At 42.8% G+C, this 14136-nt stretch overlaps 1 protein-coding gene across 11 annotated transcripts in view; it reads left to right on the forward strand.

The window, feature by feature from the left end:
- Window positions 1-14136, forward strand: part of Golga4 (golgin A4) — an 89196-nt gene that overhangs the window by 23574 nt on the left and 51486 nt on the right. For all 11 annotated transcript variants that reach the window (XM_076577315.1, XM_006986745.4, XM_076577317.1 and 8 more), the window contains 4 exons: window positions 2562-2627; window positions 7326-7631; window positions 11020-11067; window positions 13382-13438. In XM_076577315.1, coding sequence (XP_076433430.1) covers window positions 2562-2627; window positions 7326-7631; window positions 11020-11067; window positions 13382-13438 — 477 coding nt within the window. The remainder of the gene's footprint in view (window positions 1-2561; window positions 2628-7325; window positions 7632-11019; window positions 11068-13381; window positions 13439-14136) is intronic.

Here is a 14136-nt window from a genome sequence, read left to right on the forward strand (position 1 = left end):
CTGAATGGGTTTTCCTTTTGTCTAAAAATTGCCCCAGTGGAAGGAAGTATTGGTGACTCTGATCATCAGTGTGTGTTGAGTGAACCCCTCCACTTCTATGTGAAGGAGGTGTCTAGACAAGGATTCAACAAGCCTTCATCGAGTGCTTACTGTTAGGATGGGAATATTGGTGTCCCTGCCCCCGAGGGCTGATAGGTTAATGTGGAGACAAGGATGTCGATGTGCATGTATGCACAAAAGAGTCCAAGTGTTGGAGAAGAAAACAAGCATCAGATAGATGTGTTGGGTCTGCAGGGAAGCCAGATGGGGTGTCCCAATGCAGGGACTGCAAAAGTTGAAAACAGAACAAGGCGGAAAGGAGGAGGACTCTACAGACAGTGGCGAAACCTCAAGCTTTGCTTCTCGAGAGCGCTGGTTTAGTCACACGGTCTGTCAGACCAGGGTGCCCCTATCTGTACTGTACTTAGTTGGCTGTATAACCCAGTATTCACATTTAAAACTATTTTCAAGGCTGGTCGTGCTTATGCATGCCTGTAATCTCAGCATTCAGGAAGTGAAGGAGGGAAGACCAGGAGTTCAAAGCCAGCCTTAGCAACTTAGTGAATTTAAGACTTTAGACTACGTGATACCCTGTCTCAAAACAAACGAATGAAGAGTCCAAAGAAAAGAAAGTTTTAAGAATTGTTTGAAGTATTGTGTGCTGTGAGCGTGATTGGTGATGTTTAAATAGCTATGGAGCGGCTTTCTCATGGGGACCACACTTGTGTGTTAGGTCATGGGACCTTGCCGCCACTCTGTGTCCTGACCTAGTGTATGGAGCCCTGTGAGGCCTTCCTTCATAATTTAAAGGTATTTTTGATCTTACAGTATATTACTATGATATTATGTAAATAACATGTCCCAGGTAGTATTACTTTGTCATTGAAATGGCGGTGATCAGGAAGGTAGGCTAACCCTATGTTCTCCCAACATTTTTTCCAATGTAACTATAAAGAAATTTTTTAGACTGGTAAAAATTAAGAACTTAATTCAGAGGGAAGAGAAGGTACTTGAAAGTTTAACTAAGGAAAAATTGAAGCCTATTATAAATTATAAATAGTAATAATGTGACTATTCCCTCTCACCACATAGCTGTAATCAACAATGAATAGCTCATATCCATCCTTTGCCATCTGTTATCACCATTTTCATACTTCCATGGCCACATTGTTTCCAACCCCCACATACACTCATTCCCCCACTTTAAATATTTTTAGCAAATTAAATCCTAAAGCTAGGGTGGTGGTACACATTTGTAACCCAGGACTTGAAAAACTGAGGTAGGAGAGGATCCTCTGAACCTAGGACTTGAAGACTAGCCTGGGCAACTTAGTGACACCCCATTTCATAAAACAAGAATGCCAAAAAAACCCCTCCATTTGTAAATACTTTGCTTTCCTTCCTGGAAAATAAGGTTAAATTATATGACACAATAAATTTATAATACCCAAAGATTACTTTGTTGTTGTTAAATACCTAGTTACCTTGAGAAACTTGAGAATACTATTGCCAAGTCACCTATTTCTCCTTGGATCTTTCCTTGGGTTAGCTGTAAAGGCAGGAAGTGTAGCACGTAGTTGCCAGACCCCTGGGACAGTGACCACTGCTCTGTGGGGTGCAACGCTGTTGTGTAGAGCAGGGAAGTGCTTTCTCCTGAGCTCTTCTGTAGTGGTGGTGGTCATAGAGGCAGTGTGCTGTGCGGGCTGCACAGAGTTCTGAATCTATCTCTGCAGTCCGTGTAATGAGGTAACCAATGACTGGTCCTGGGAGCACTGAGCTCATCAACAGAAGAAAACAAACAGCCAGTAAATGTGGAAGAAGTTTTCAGTAGAACATTTTTTTCTGCAAATGTTTACATTGGTTTAATTTAAATTGCTGGATTAGAATGAATGAGGCATTTCAATTTCTTATTACAAGTTTGGTTTTTAAGATTTATTTATTTATTATGTATACAGCATGTATGACTGCAGGCCAGAAGAGGGCACCAGATATCATTACAGATGGTTGTGAGCCACTGTGTGGTTGCTGGGAATTGAACTCAGGACCTCTGGAAGAGCAGTCAGTGCTCTTAACCTCTGAGCCATCTCTCCAGCCCCCCAAGTTTGGTTTTTAATAGCTTTGCCCAAATAATTTTAATTTGGATGTGGTTTTACTATAGGGAGCAGGTGACATAACTTCTTTTTTGATAGTTTTCTATTGGAGTGAGCTGTGCCGACAGACTCCCTGTAGTTGATTTTTGTCATGGGGACAAAATTAGGGATGTAAGGGGAGGAGTTTGTGATTAGCTTGAAATAAATTTGCTACACACTAATCTTTGCTATGTAGTTTCATGTTTTACAGCAAAGTGATTTTTCTAAAATACTTAACCACACTACTTTTGCCTGCATGAGAATATTCTAATAAACAATTACTAATTTTGCTTAATAGATAGAAGTGTCTACTAGGTCTTACTATTGTGTTTTAACAGCTTTTAAGCTTTAGTTTTCTATTCTCTTTTTTATGATGTTCTTTCTTATTCCTAGAATGCATCAACTCAAGCTACAAAGTCTCCAGATGGTGTTATCAGAAGCGAAGCATCCCCTCCTCAGGTTTGTTACTAGTTTATTTAAAAATGTAAGTCCTTTCAGAGCGTTGGCCCGTCTGTTGTGACTGCCTGGAAAGAATGCCACCTAACAACTTTGCTAGGGCAGGGCGATCACTATTCCCATTTACAGATGGAGGTGTGTTGCAGAGGCACCCTTCTCCCTTCAACTTCTTGTCTCCCACTCTGTTTGACTATCGAATTCTTGATACTTGATGAATACAGGCTGGCCTTCAGGAAATAGCATCTCTGTTCTAACGTGTTCTATCAATAGAATGATAGCCATACCAAAAAGTCCCAGCCTGTGGGCTTTCTTACAGTGTCTGTTATCAACTTTATTGAGTCTTAGAAAAGCTAAATTAGAGCACTATTAATTGAAAATTAACACTATCAAACTTTAATATCTGTATAAAAGTGTGACATATTCATCCTACAAATACACCTTTGCACTCAGCACTCAACCTGGTGTGAGGGCATAGTGGCTCAGAGGTAAAGGTGCTCGCCTGGTGCTCGCCACTAGACCTGATGACCTGAGTTTGATCCCTGGGACCCGCTGGTGCAGGGAGGGAACTGACTCCTGCAAGTGGTCCTCTGACTTATGTGCTCTATCTCCTGGTATGCACAAATAAATTAATAGATACATTAAAAAACTAAAAACAAAAGTTCCCTAGAACCAGACATAATTAGTAAAAGCCTTTGGCTCCCTTCTGGTCCCTTCTCTCTTCCTCAGAGGTATTCACCATTCTTGCTGCTAGCACTGCAAGTTAATTTTGTTATCTTGACCTTTATGTAAAGTGTCAGGTTTCCTGCCTGCCCACCTCCTCCCTTCTCCTTTCTGCCATTTCTTTAGACCAGTGATTCTCAACCTGTGGGCCACAGCCCCTTGGGTCAAACAACCCTTTTACAGGGGTCACATATCAGATATCCTGCATACGAGATATTTAAATTATGATTCATAAACTGTAACTCCAGAGGATCCAACACTCTCACACAGGCATACATGTGGGCAAAATACCAGTGTACATAAAATAAATCATTAAAAACATTATAATTCATAACAGTAGCAAAATTATAGTTATGAAGTAACAATGAAGATAGTTTTATGATTGGGGGTCACCACAACATGAGGAACTGTATTAAAGGGTCACAGCATTAGGAAGGTTGAGAACCACTGCTTTAGACAGTTTCACATCTTGCTTTGACTGTCTAGAACTTACTGTGTAAGCTAGGCTGGCTTCAGACTAGCTCTGGCCCTACTTCTGCCTCCTGAGAACTGAAGTTACAGTGTGAGCCACCATGCTCAGCATGTCTGGCTGCTTTTGTTTCATACTCCATGAGATTTATCTGTATTGTTGCTATGATTTCAAACCATTTTAATTTTCATTGATTCCTGGTATGCCAGTGGTGAACAGGATTGTTGGCTGATATTTCATTGGTGAACAAGACAGTTAAAAAGAAATTCTATGAACAGGCTGATTTGATTTGGGGTCATTTTGAAGAGTGTCTTTTGTTGACCACATTTACATGTGTTCTGTTGGTGCATGGTAAGGATCATTATTAACTCATTCTGTTGGTTCAGAGGGCAGTTCCGTGTAGTGTCACCTGCAGCTGGCAGTTCTTCCCCGGGAATTGCTCCACATCTCATGCTGTGTATTACCATAGTTTAAATCAACCTTCATCTGGACCGGTTGGGGTTGGGGTGAGGAGGTGGTTTGCATTTCTTGGGGGAGGTTTGTTGGTTGTTTTACTCTTTTGGGGGGCCTGCCATCCAGCTCCCAAATAAGTCACACATGGAAGCTTATTCTTAATTATAAATGGCTGGCGTTAGCTTGACTTGTTTCTAGTCAGCTTTTCTTAAATTATCTGTCTGCCTTTTTGCCTCTGGGCTTTTACCTTTTTCTATTTTTTTATATCTTTTTTTTTTTTTTTTTTTCGAGGCAGGGTTTCTCTGTGTAGCTCTGTGCCTTTCCTGGAACTCACTCTGTAGCCCAGGCTGGCCTTGAACTCACAGAGATCTGCCTGGCTCTGCCTCCCGAGTGCTGGGATTAAAGGTGTCCAGCCTCTTTTTTTCTTTCTTACTTCATTGTTGGTTTTGTAGCTGGGTGGCTGGCCCCTGATGTCCTCTTCTTGTTCTCTCTTGCTCCTCCTTCTTTTCCTCCCAGATTTCTCCTATTTATTTTCTTTGCCTGCCAGCCCCGTCTATCCTTTCTCCTACCTCGCTATTTGCCATTCAGTTTTTTATTAGACCATCAGGTGTTTTAGAGAGGCAAAGGAACACAGCTTCACAGAGTTAAACAAATACAACATAAAAGAATGCAACACATCTTTGCATCATTAAACAAATATTCCACAGCACAAACAAATGTAGCACATCTTAAAATAATATTCTACAACAAGTGGGTTTTAATTTGTGTTTGAGAAGCTGAACATTTTAGCCTGGTTGTGGTGTTACACTCAACAAGATCTGGCTGTGGTAGGAAGGAAGAAGGACAGGTCAGATGTCTTGTGAAAGTAGTACCTGCCTTATGGGAGCCTAAGTTCTTAACACACACACACACACACACACACACACACACACACACACCTCATGAAAAGGGACAGGCAGAAAGAGGTTGTGTCACTTCATCAAAGCCACATACACACTGTGGCAAAGCTAAGTAAGTCAGGCCCCATAGCAAATGCCCTTAGTTCTTCCAACCAGAAGAATACATGCTCTACCGGGAAGCTACATCCACCGCCCTGATGATTCTTTTATTTCTACCTTTGCTTTTGTTTGAAGCTGTCTCTTTTACTCTCCAGTCCCTTCATGCTAGTTGTTGCAGCATGTCATATTAACTCATTCAGTCTTTCCTGTAGTCCTGCAGAGTAGATGACGTCCTCTCCTCCTCCTCAGGTGCTTTCCAGCCCCATTGTACAGAGGAAACAGGACTATTGAGCTTAGTAACTCGCACCAGGTCCTGTAGAACAACAGACGAGTTGGGGCTTGAGCGGTGGTGATCCTGACTCTACCACTGAAGGGATGAGTCACACTCTGTTCAGAAGTGTTACTCTGGGACTAAGGCTGAGTAGGCAGAATGATGCACACTTGCCAAGCACTCCTCAGTCCAAAAATAGACAATCAAAGTTACTGCCAGCCAGAGTAGACGTGGCAGCTAGAATGATTAGACTCTGCAAATGCAGACTTTGACACTGTTCATTTGCTTCTGGAGATCCTGAAACAGCAGCTCGTTTTAGGGTTCTTCACATGTGCTCATCTGTCTCTTCTAGGGTCTCTTGTAAGGATGCTGTGTGCTAGGAACTGACCAGCATTTTCCCATGGGTCATAGGACTGAGAATGGACTTACCAGGGAAAGCAGTTCTTGAAGATTTGTACAGGAAGGCTCTTCTCTTCCTTCTGGCCCTCCCTCCATCATGAGGGTGAAACTTGCACATTATGAAAACAAACCAGAAAGTGCAGAATAATGTAACACAAAAGCTAAATCCACCCAAAATCTTACCACACAAAGACACTGTTTACCTCTGCATGTGCCTTTCCTTTGTGACGTGTTCTGATGGCACCTGTGAAAATATACATGGAAATTAAAGAGTATCTATAAAATAAGTCAAAATGAGCTCATTGTATGCATTCTGCTTTTTTTTTTGTTTGTTTGTTTGTTTTTTTGTTTTTTTTAAAGATAGGGTTTCTCTGTGTAGCCCTGGCCATCCTGGAACTCACTCTGTAGACCAGGCTGGCCTCAAACTCAGAGGATACACCAGCCTCTGTCTCCTGAGTGCTGGAGTTAAAGGCATGTGCCACCACCACCCAATTGCACACTGCTTTCTAGCTTGATCTTTTTTATTTATTTATTTACTTTTTAATTATGTGTATGTATACGTGTGTCAGGAGGATATACACATGGCTGCAGGTGTTTGAGGAGGCCAGAGGTATCTGGAGCTACAGGTAGTTGTGAGTCACCTGACATGGGTGCTGGTCCTCTGGAAGAGTAGTACATGTTCCTCACCACTGAGAGCACATGCTCTTCACCATGTCTCTAGCCCTCTAGCTTGATCTTTTAGTAGTGCACTGTGAACTTCTGTATACACTCTGCAGTGTGTTCTCTGAGGTATTTGGGTGGTTTCCAGGTTGTACTATTACAAACAGCCTGAGTCCATAGGAAGAGGCTCCAGTAGAGCTGTGTGCCACAGGTCCACCCCATTCCCCTGCTAAACAGAATTGGCACATTAATGCATTACTGTCTTCCTCAGCCCATTTTCCTTTTTTGGTGGAATCGTTAACTCCATGAAGACTCACCAGATAAAACCGTCTTGAATTGAGCTCCTCACCTCACACTTCACCCTGGATGCCCACACTTTAGGCTGTTGTGCTGTTAAAGGGTCAGACAGCAGGTGGGCACATGAGACTTCACAGTCCCCTGGGGTCAGCCTGCTGACCATGCTTCCTTCTGTGCAGATGAAGAAATGGGAGGGAAGTGACTTAGGGAGGGCTTGTACTGCTAGGTGACAGAGCCCAGTTCTCTGACTCCAGGTCCAGATTTTTCACGGAAATTGGCCAGTGTCTTTCATTTTTCAGAAAACAGTGTTTTGTGTTACTTATCTGGGATGCAAATTGAATTTGTTAGAGCTTTTACTAGACTACTGCTGGTGACAGGTAGTAGATGTCTAAAGTGTGCATTTTAACTCTTGCTCCACTGGGCTTTGGTTACAGTCAGGCGACTCGCAGACTCTGGCGCAGAAGCTCCAGCTCCGAGTGCCCTCAGTGGAGTCTCTGTTCCGAAGTCCCATAAAGGAATTCTGGTCTTCTAAAGAGTCTCTGGTGCGGACATCTTCCAGAGAGTCCCTGAACCAGCTTGACCTGGACTGCCCCGCTGCTGCCTTTGATCCACCCTCCGACATGGAGAGCGAGGCTGAAGACGCACCGGGGAGTTCCGACAGCCTCAGCAGAGAGCAGTTGCTTCAGAGGTTGCGAAGAATGGAGCGAAGCTTAAGTAGTTACCGAGGGAAATACTCAGAGGTAGGAGCAGGCTCTGGCCCACACTGCTCATACATTCCCCTTGGGCTATTCTCTCGTTCTTATTACTGCATTGCTCTTAGCCTGAGGCTGGCTGACCCTGGTCCTGGTTACTCGGGGAGGGTAGTTTGTGGCAGGACCAAGTTAGGCCTTCTGTGGTACAGGGGCCTTGTAGCAGACTGACATTGGGGAGATAGATCAGTGTGTGTAGCCTGGTTTTCACATTCCTGCAGTGTCTGTGGACACCTAGGGCAGAGGTCATTCTCTTTCTCTCTCTATCCCCCATGTTGCTCATCTAACTAGAGTAACTTCACAGTGACCTCTTCTGACTGCCGTGGTTCAGCTCAGTGGTTCTCAACCTGTGGGTCTGACGACCCTTTCACAGGGATTGCGTATCAGATACTTACGTTACAATTCGTAACAATAGCAAATTTACAGTTATAAAGTAGCAACGAAATAATTTTATTGTTGGGGGTCACCACAGCATGAGGAACTATTTAAAGGGTCACAGTATTAGAAAGGTTGAGAACCACTGGTTAGGTAGTCTGATGACCTCTAAGATTTGGCTCATTCTCATTGTACCAATATATAATTTAAAATTTGTATTGTGTATTGTGTATTTGTATGTGCATGCATGAATGCATGCCATAGCATGTGGGAGGAGGGGTTAGAGACCATCTTGTGGGAGTTGGTTCTCTCATTCTACCATATAGATCCCAGGGGTTGAACTCAGGCAGTCAGTGCCCTTGGCCACAAATGCTCTCACTCCCTGAGCCATCTTGTCAGGCTGTCTATTTTTTCGACATTTAAAATTTTGTTAACATGAATCCTTAAAAAAATAATTTTTACATATATAGGTGTTTTGCTTGTATGTATGTCTGTGTACCACTTGTATGTTTGGCGCACTTGGAGGCCAGAGGAGGCTCTCAGAGCCCCTGGAACTAGAGTTATGATATGGCAAGTTAGGAGCAGCCATGTGGATGCAGGGAATTGAACCAGGGTAATCTCAAAGAGCACTCAGTGCTCTTAACCTCTGAGCCATCTCTCTAGCCCTCTAAATGAGTCTTTGAACTGCTAAATCCTTGGTGACTCACTCTGTTTGGGGTAAGGGAGGAAGTAAATAGTGCTTTCCTTTTTTTCTTTTTTGTTTGTTTGTTTTGTTTTTTTCTTACCTCAGGAGCTGAAATGTACATTTGCCCCCTTAAGTCCCTTTCTATCAAGTGCAGTTAAGAAATTCCACTTCAGGAAAGCCTTTGTTGTCTGTGGCTCTTGTTTATCATACTCAGTGTGCTAGTGAATCAATGTCACATTCATGTTAATGACTAGGAAACTTGAGGGTTAGAGTGTAAAGTTAGTCCAAGTTTCACTGTTTATGTAGCTGATTCACTACCCATACTGCCAAAACCAAAGTGAAGTGAAAACCTTGATGAAATACAGAAATTCCCTTTTTATTAAAACTAAAATGCTGGCAAAATAGAAAGGACTCTCATGGACCCTGGAAATGTAAATGGGACATTGAAGCCAGGATCTCTTTCATAGCTGTGGAACTAGGTAATTTTTCCTTCAAAAATTTTAAACTATTATTTTATATTTCTACTAATATTAGTAATAGTTGTGGTGGTATTGTGTTCCCCAAAATATTGTGTACCCTAATAAACTTATCTGGGGTCAGAGAACAGAACAGCTGCTAGAGAGGCATAGAGGCCAGAAAATGGTGACACACACGCCTTTAATCCTAGCATTCTGGAGGCAGAGATCCATCTGGATCTCTGTGAGTTCAAAGCCACACTGGGACAGCCAGGCATGGTGACACACGCCTTTAATCCCAAGAAGTGAGCCTTTAATCCCAGGAAGCGATGGCAGAAAGCAGACCGGTATATAAGGCGTGAAAACCAGGAACTAGGCTGGTTAAGCTTTTAGGCTTTTGAGCAGCAGTTCAGCTGAGACCCCTTCGGATGAGGACTCAGAGGCTTCCAGTCTGAGGAAACAGGATCAGCTGAGGAACTGGCGAGGTGAGGTAGCTGTGGCTTGTTCCGCTTCTCTGATCTTCCAGCATTTACCCAAATAACTGGCCTTGGGTTTGTTCTTATTAATAAGACCATTTAAGATTCATGCTACAAATAATCTTAAATATTTTTGTTTATCTTTATGCTACTTTTATAGATTTATCCATAGTTTTATGTCTGAAGCTAGTACAATAGTATAGTTAGCATTTAAGTATGCCAGATACCATTTACATTTATAATGGCATTTAATTTTGTACCATCCTTATGAAGCGAATGTGAGTTTGCTCATTTTTGTAGAAAAGGGATTAGGAATCCATGTATGGCTTAAGGCCCCATGGGTAGCAGTTGATGGATTCTGTCTGGTTCTCAGTCGCTGTGGCTGCTCTCCCATTCTAGGCTATCTCAGAGGCAAGCAGCTTCTCAGGCGCAGAGAGACTTCATAGCCTTTGCCTCTGCTTTTCCTTGCTGCCACAGGTCCTCAGGATGAAGTGACCTCTAACTCTTGGCTGGTCTTCCTCCCAGCCCACCGCTTTTTTGAGTACCAGTAGCCTTTCCAGCCTAGAGTTAATAAGGAAGTCCTGCTCCTAAGCAGAGTGTATTTCCAAATTCTTAGGTCTGTTCCTAGACTCATTCTCCCTTACATCACTGACTGCCTTTTGACTCAGACATTAGCAGTGGCATTTAGAGGCACACATCTTTTCCTAGACTTTAACTAGACCATGCTTCCCTACAGGTGCCTGGAGCTCGACAGAGCCCCTGGCTCTGCTGTCAGCTGTGTAAAACCTACAGGGTGAGAAAGATGTTCGTCCATTGCTTCATCAAGATGCATTGGAATGTTGATCCTGTCTAGGGTTAGGGCTTGGATTTCTCATTTCTGTCTGTTAGTTATGCATTTCTTTCCTCAGACATTTTTATTACTTTGTTTAATGTTGTAGTCCAAAACAAAAAAGTCACCTGCAGAACTTTTAAAACAGCTTCCTGTCTCTCCGTTGTGTCCCTCAGTTCTCAGTGAGTCAGGTTTGGTTAGGCCCCAGAATTGGTTCCCAGCAGACACTTGCTCAGTGCTGTGTGTCGCAGATGTAGTCAGTCTGTGACTAGAGTTGGGTAGCCTTCCACCTGCGGGTGGATTGGCTGCAGTTCTCACCTCCAAATTAGGTGTTGAAATCTAAGGACGTGCCTGGAGATTGACGGGCTTACAGCAAAACTGTGACTTCCGTCACTTAGTTTAGTTGTGGTTGAATTAGGCTCAGTTGTTTATACAGGACTGCTGTGATTGGTTTTTGACTTATATAAAGAGAAAAAACGTTAGCAGCTTTTAGAATAATGAATTGTTGAGAACAACTAATTTATTGAGAAACAACTGATGTTACTTTGGTTTGTTTTAGCTCGTCACAGCATTTCAGACTCTTCAGAGAGAGAAGAAGAAGTTACAAGTGAGTGATTTATTGACCATTGTTGACTCATATTTGATTTTAAAGTTAGAAAAGTTCTCATAGAAATATTTATTCTCCTTTTAAATATTCTGTATAGTTCCAGACTTAACCTGTTTAACCATTACTAGAGGTTTGATAAAAGAATGAGTGATGGAGACCCCAAAGATGTTTCCCATGCTAAAGACCTCAAGTAGGCACGGCAATCGCAGCAGCCAGGATCCTGATACTGAGCCTGGGCAGCACAGGAGGAGCCACCCAGTCTGCCTGTAGGAAGCAGAACGTGTGGTCAGAGTGTCTGCCCCAGTCACAGCAGACCTTCCTGCAGAATTGTATTTGTACTAGTCCTGGCAAACAAGGGGCCACATTTATACCTCTCAGGAGAACGGAGGACTGTGTATGCGACAATCGTGTACTTTCTCCTGGCCTATTAGGGGAATCATTTTCCTTTATGTAAATGGCTGCAGGTCATTTACAGTTCACCAAGGCTCGTAGGGCTTTCACCAAAGCTCAGCACAAACTGAAACCATCGTGGCTAGGACATGGACCTTCAGCACCTACACTATGCTTTGGCCCCAGGCTCCTGAGTGTCTGGGAGGGTTCAGAGGAGCTGGTGCTGGCCGACAGCTGGCTGGCCAACTGTGTGGCTGATAGCCTGTCACTGACTTGGGTACCAGAGCATGGTCTAAAACTGCCAATTAGGGAGTCCCATTGCTCCACCTCCCAGCATTTTTAGCTTGTTTAAAAGAGTAAATACTAAGGGTGCTTATAGTAAAGGTTTATCATTAAGCTTAACAGTAGTCGACAACAACTTTTGCCCCAGTGCCTCGATATCAATAAACAGACATTTCACCTGCCTATATTCTCTCTCTCTCTCTTTAGTTGCCATTAGCCACACAAATCTGAGGAACTACCAATTACCCCATTTCTTTTGTTTTCCTGAGACAGGGTCTCTGTGTAGCCATCCTCCTGACTCAGCTTCCTCCGTGCTCTGGTTCCAGGCATGTGCTATCACTCACCTTGTTCTGCACCTCTGTGCACTGGGGATGGACAAGAGCACACAGTTACTATTTCCAGGGTTGCAACTCACTGTTCATTTCTGTACTGGTGACATCACCCTGCCCCTGCCAAAGTGTGAGGCAGACCTCTTCTAGTATATTACTCTTTTAACTCGATGGTAACTTTTTTTTTTTTCAAGACAGGGTTTCTCTGTGTAGCTTTGCGCCTTTCCTGGAACTCACTTGGTAGCCCAGGCTGGCCTCGAACTCACAGAGATCTGCCTGGCTCTGCCTCCCGAGTGCTGGGATTAAAGGCGTGCGCCACCACCGCCCGGCAGATGGTAACATTTTAAAAAGATTTTTTTTTTTTTTTTTATGAGTATGGTGCTTTGCCTGCATGCCTGTCTGTGACCATGTGTGTGCCTGGTACCAGCGAGGGCCGGTAGCAGGTGTCAGATGCCCTGAGGTTACACATGGTTGTGAGCTGCAAAGTGGGTGCTGAGAATTGAACCTGGAACCTTTGGAAGAATGTCCAGTGCTCTTAACCACTGAGCTGTAGCTCCCACTTGATTTCTTTTTAATGGACAGTTACTAATTTGACCATCTGTAATGTTGTTCGTGAAAATTAGATTTGTTTTGTTTTGTTTTGAGACAGGGTTTCTCTGTGTGTAGCTCTGGCTATCCTGGGACTTGCTTTGTATACCAGGCTGGCCTCAAACTCAGAGAGATCCATCTGCCTCTGCCTCCTGAGTGCTGGGATTAAAGGTGTGCACCATCACTGCCTGGCAAAAATTAGATTTTTAAAAGAAAAGTTTTATTTTACAGGCCGGGCGGTGGTGGCGCATGCCTTTAATCCCAGCACTCGGGAGGCAGAGGTAGGCAGATATCTGTGAGTTTGAGGCCAGCCTGGTCTACAAAGCGAGTTCCAGGAAAGGCGCAATGCTGCATAGAGAAACCCTGTGTTGAAAAACAAAAAAACAAACCAAAAAAAAGTTATTTTACATAAACCTTTACAACATGATAATGATAATTAACATGCTCTGTGAACTCTAAGTTATAATGAAATCATTTGCTTTTGAAGTTTGAGTTTACTTTACAGATTTCCTATTGTTAAAGTTAGCATATAGTTAAGTTTGTAGTTTGATTTCCATGTCTGTGCATTTTATTAGCAAATGTAACTACTCACATAACCAGAATTCAGAGTAATCCTGTGCTATCATATTTTAACTGTTAGCAGATTTCCCACATTGACATAGCCTTGTTTTTTTTGCATGACTATGCCATATAGATGTTAACCACCTTTTTTTTTTTAATTAAAGGGTATATTGAGTCAGAGTCAAGATAAATCACTTCGGAGGATCTCAGAATTGAGAGAGGTAAGTTTGGTGACTAGTACTTGAGAACAGTGATTTAACCTCTTAGTTCAGTAGCAATGCTCTGCATGCTAGGCTGGTGGCCAGCCTCTGAGCTCACACACTGTCTCTAGTTTTATTCGTCTGGTTTTCTATGGAAGATGTTGTTGTTGTTGAAATTAATGAAAAAGTGTGTAAGTCTGCAGTGTGAGTAGTCAGTGTCCACTCCCAAGACTAATTGTTGCCACTGCTAAACATCCTAGGCTTCTTTTTGCCTTTCCTAGTCAACATGGTTTTGTTGAAAGAAAAGAGCTTGTAATTTGGAGTGGTAATTCTTCATAGGGTTAGACTGAGTTCCTTAATGTCCCTCTGGGCAGCATTTTACCTTTTCAGTGAGCCTGTACTGAGGGGGCTTTTCAGATGCCTCATTCTGGTCCCCTGCTCCTCTATCTTGTCCTGCCTGAAGCCCAGCAATAGCAGACATTTACCAGAGCTTTCTCCACACCTACTTTAGTATTGCTGGGAATGTCTTGTTAACATGTTTTTGTTGTGAATGTTCATAGGTATCAGTTTGCTACCTTTGTTATTAAGAGTTATGAAGCAGGTGATTTCAGGACAAATAATAGTAGTTTAGAATTTTATGTATTCTGAATAGAATTTTATTTATGGAATTTATCAGTCTAAGGTATATAGTGTGTTAAAAGTACAAATATGTTTAAAAA

This window comes from Peromyscus maniculatus, chromosome 7 (assembly GCF_049852395.1).
Source record: "Peromyscus maniculatus bairdii isolate BWxNUB_F1_BW_parent chromosome 7, HU_Pman_BW_mat_3.1, whole genome shotgun sequence".
Lineage (NCBI taxonomy): Eukaryota > Metazoa > Chordata > Mammalia > Rodentia > Cricetidae > Peromyscus > Peromyscus maniculatus.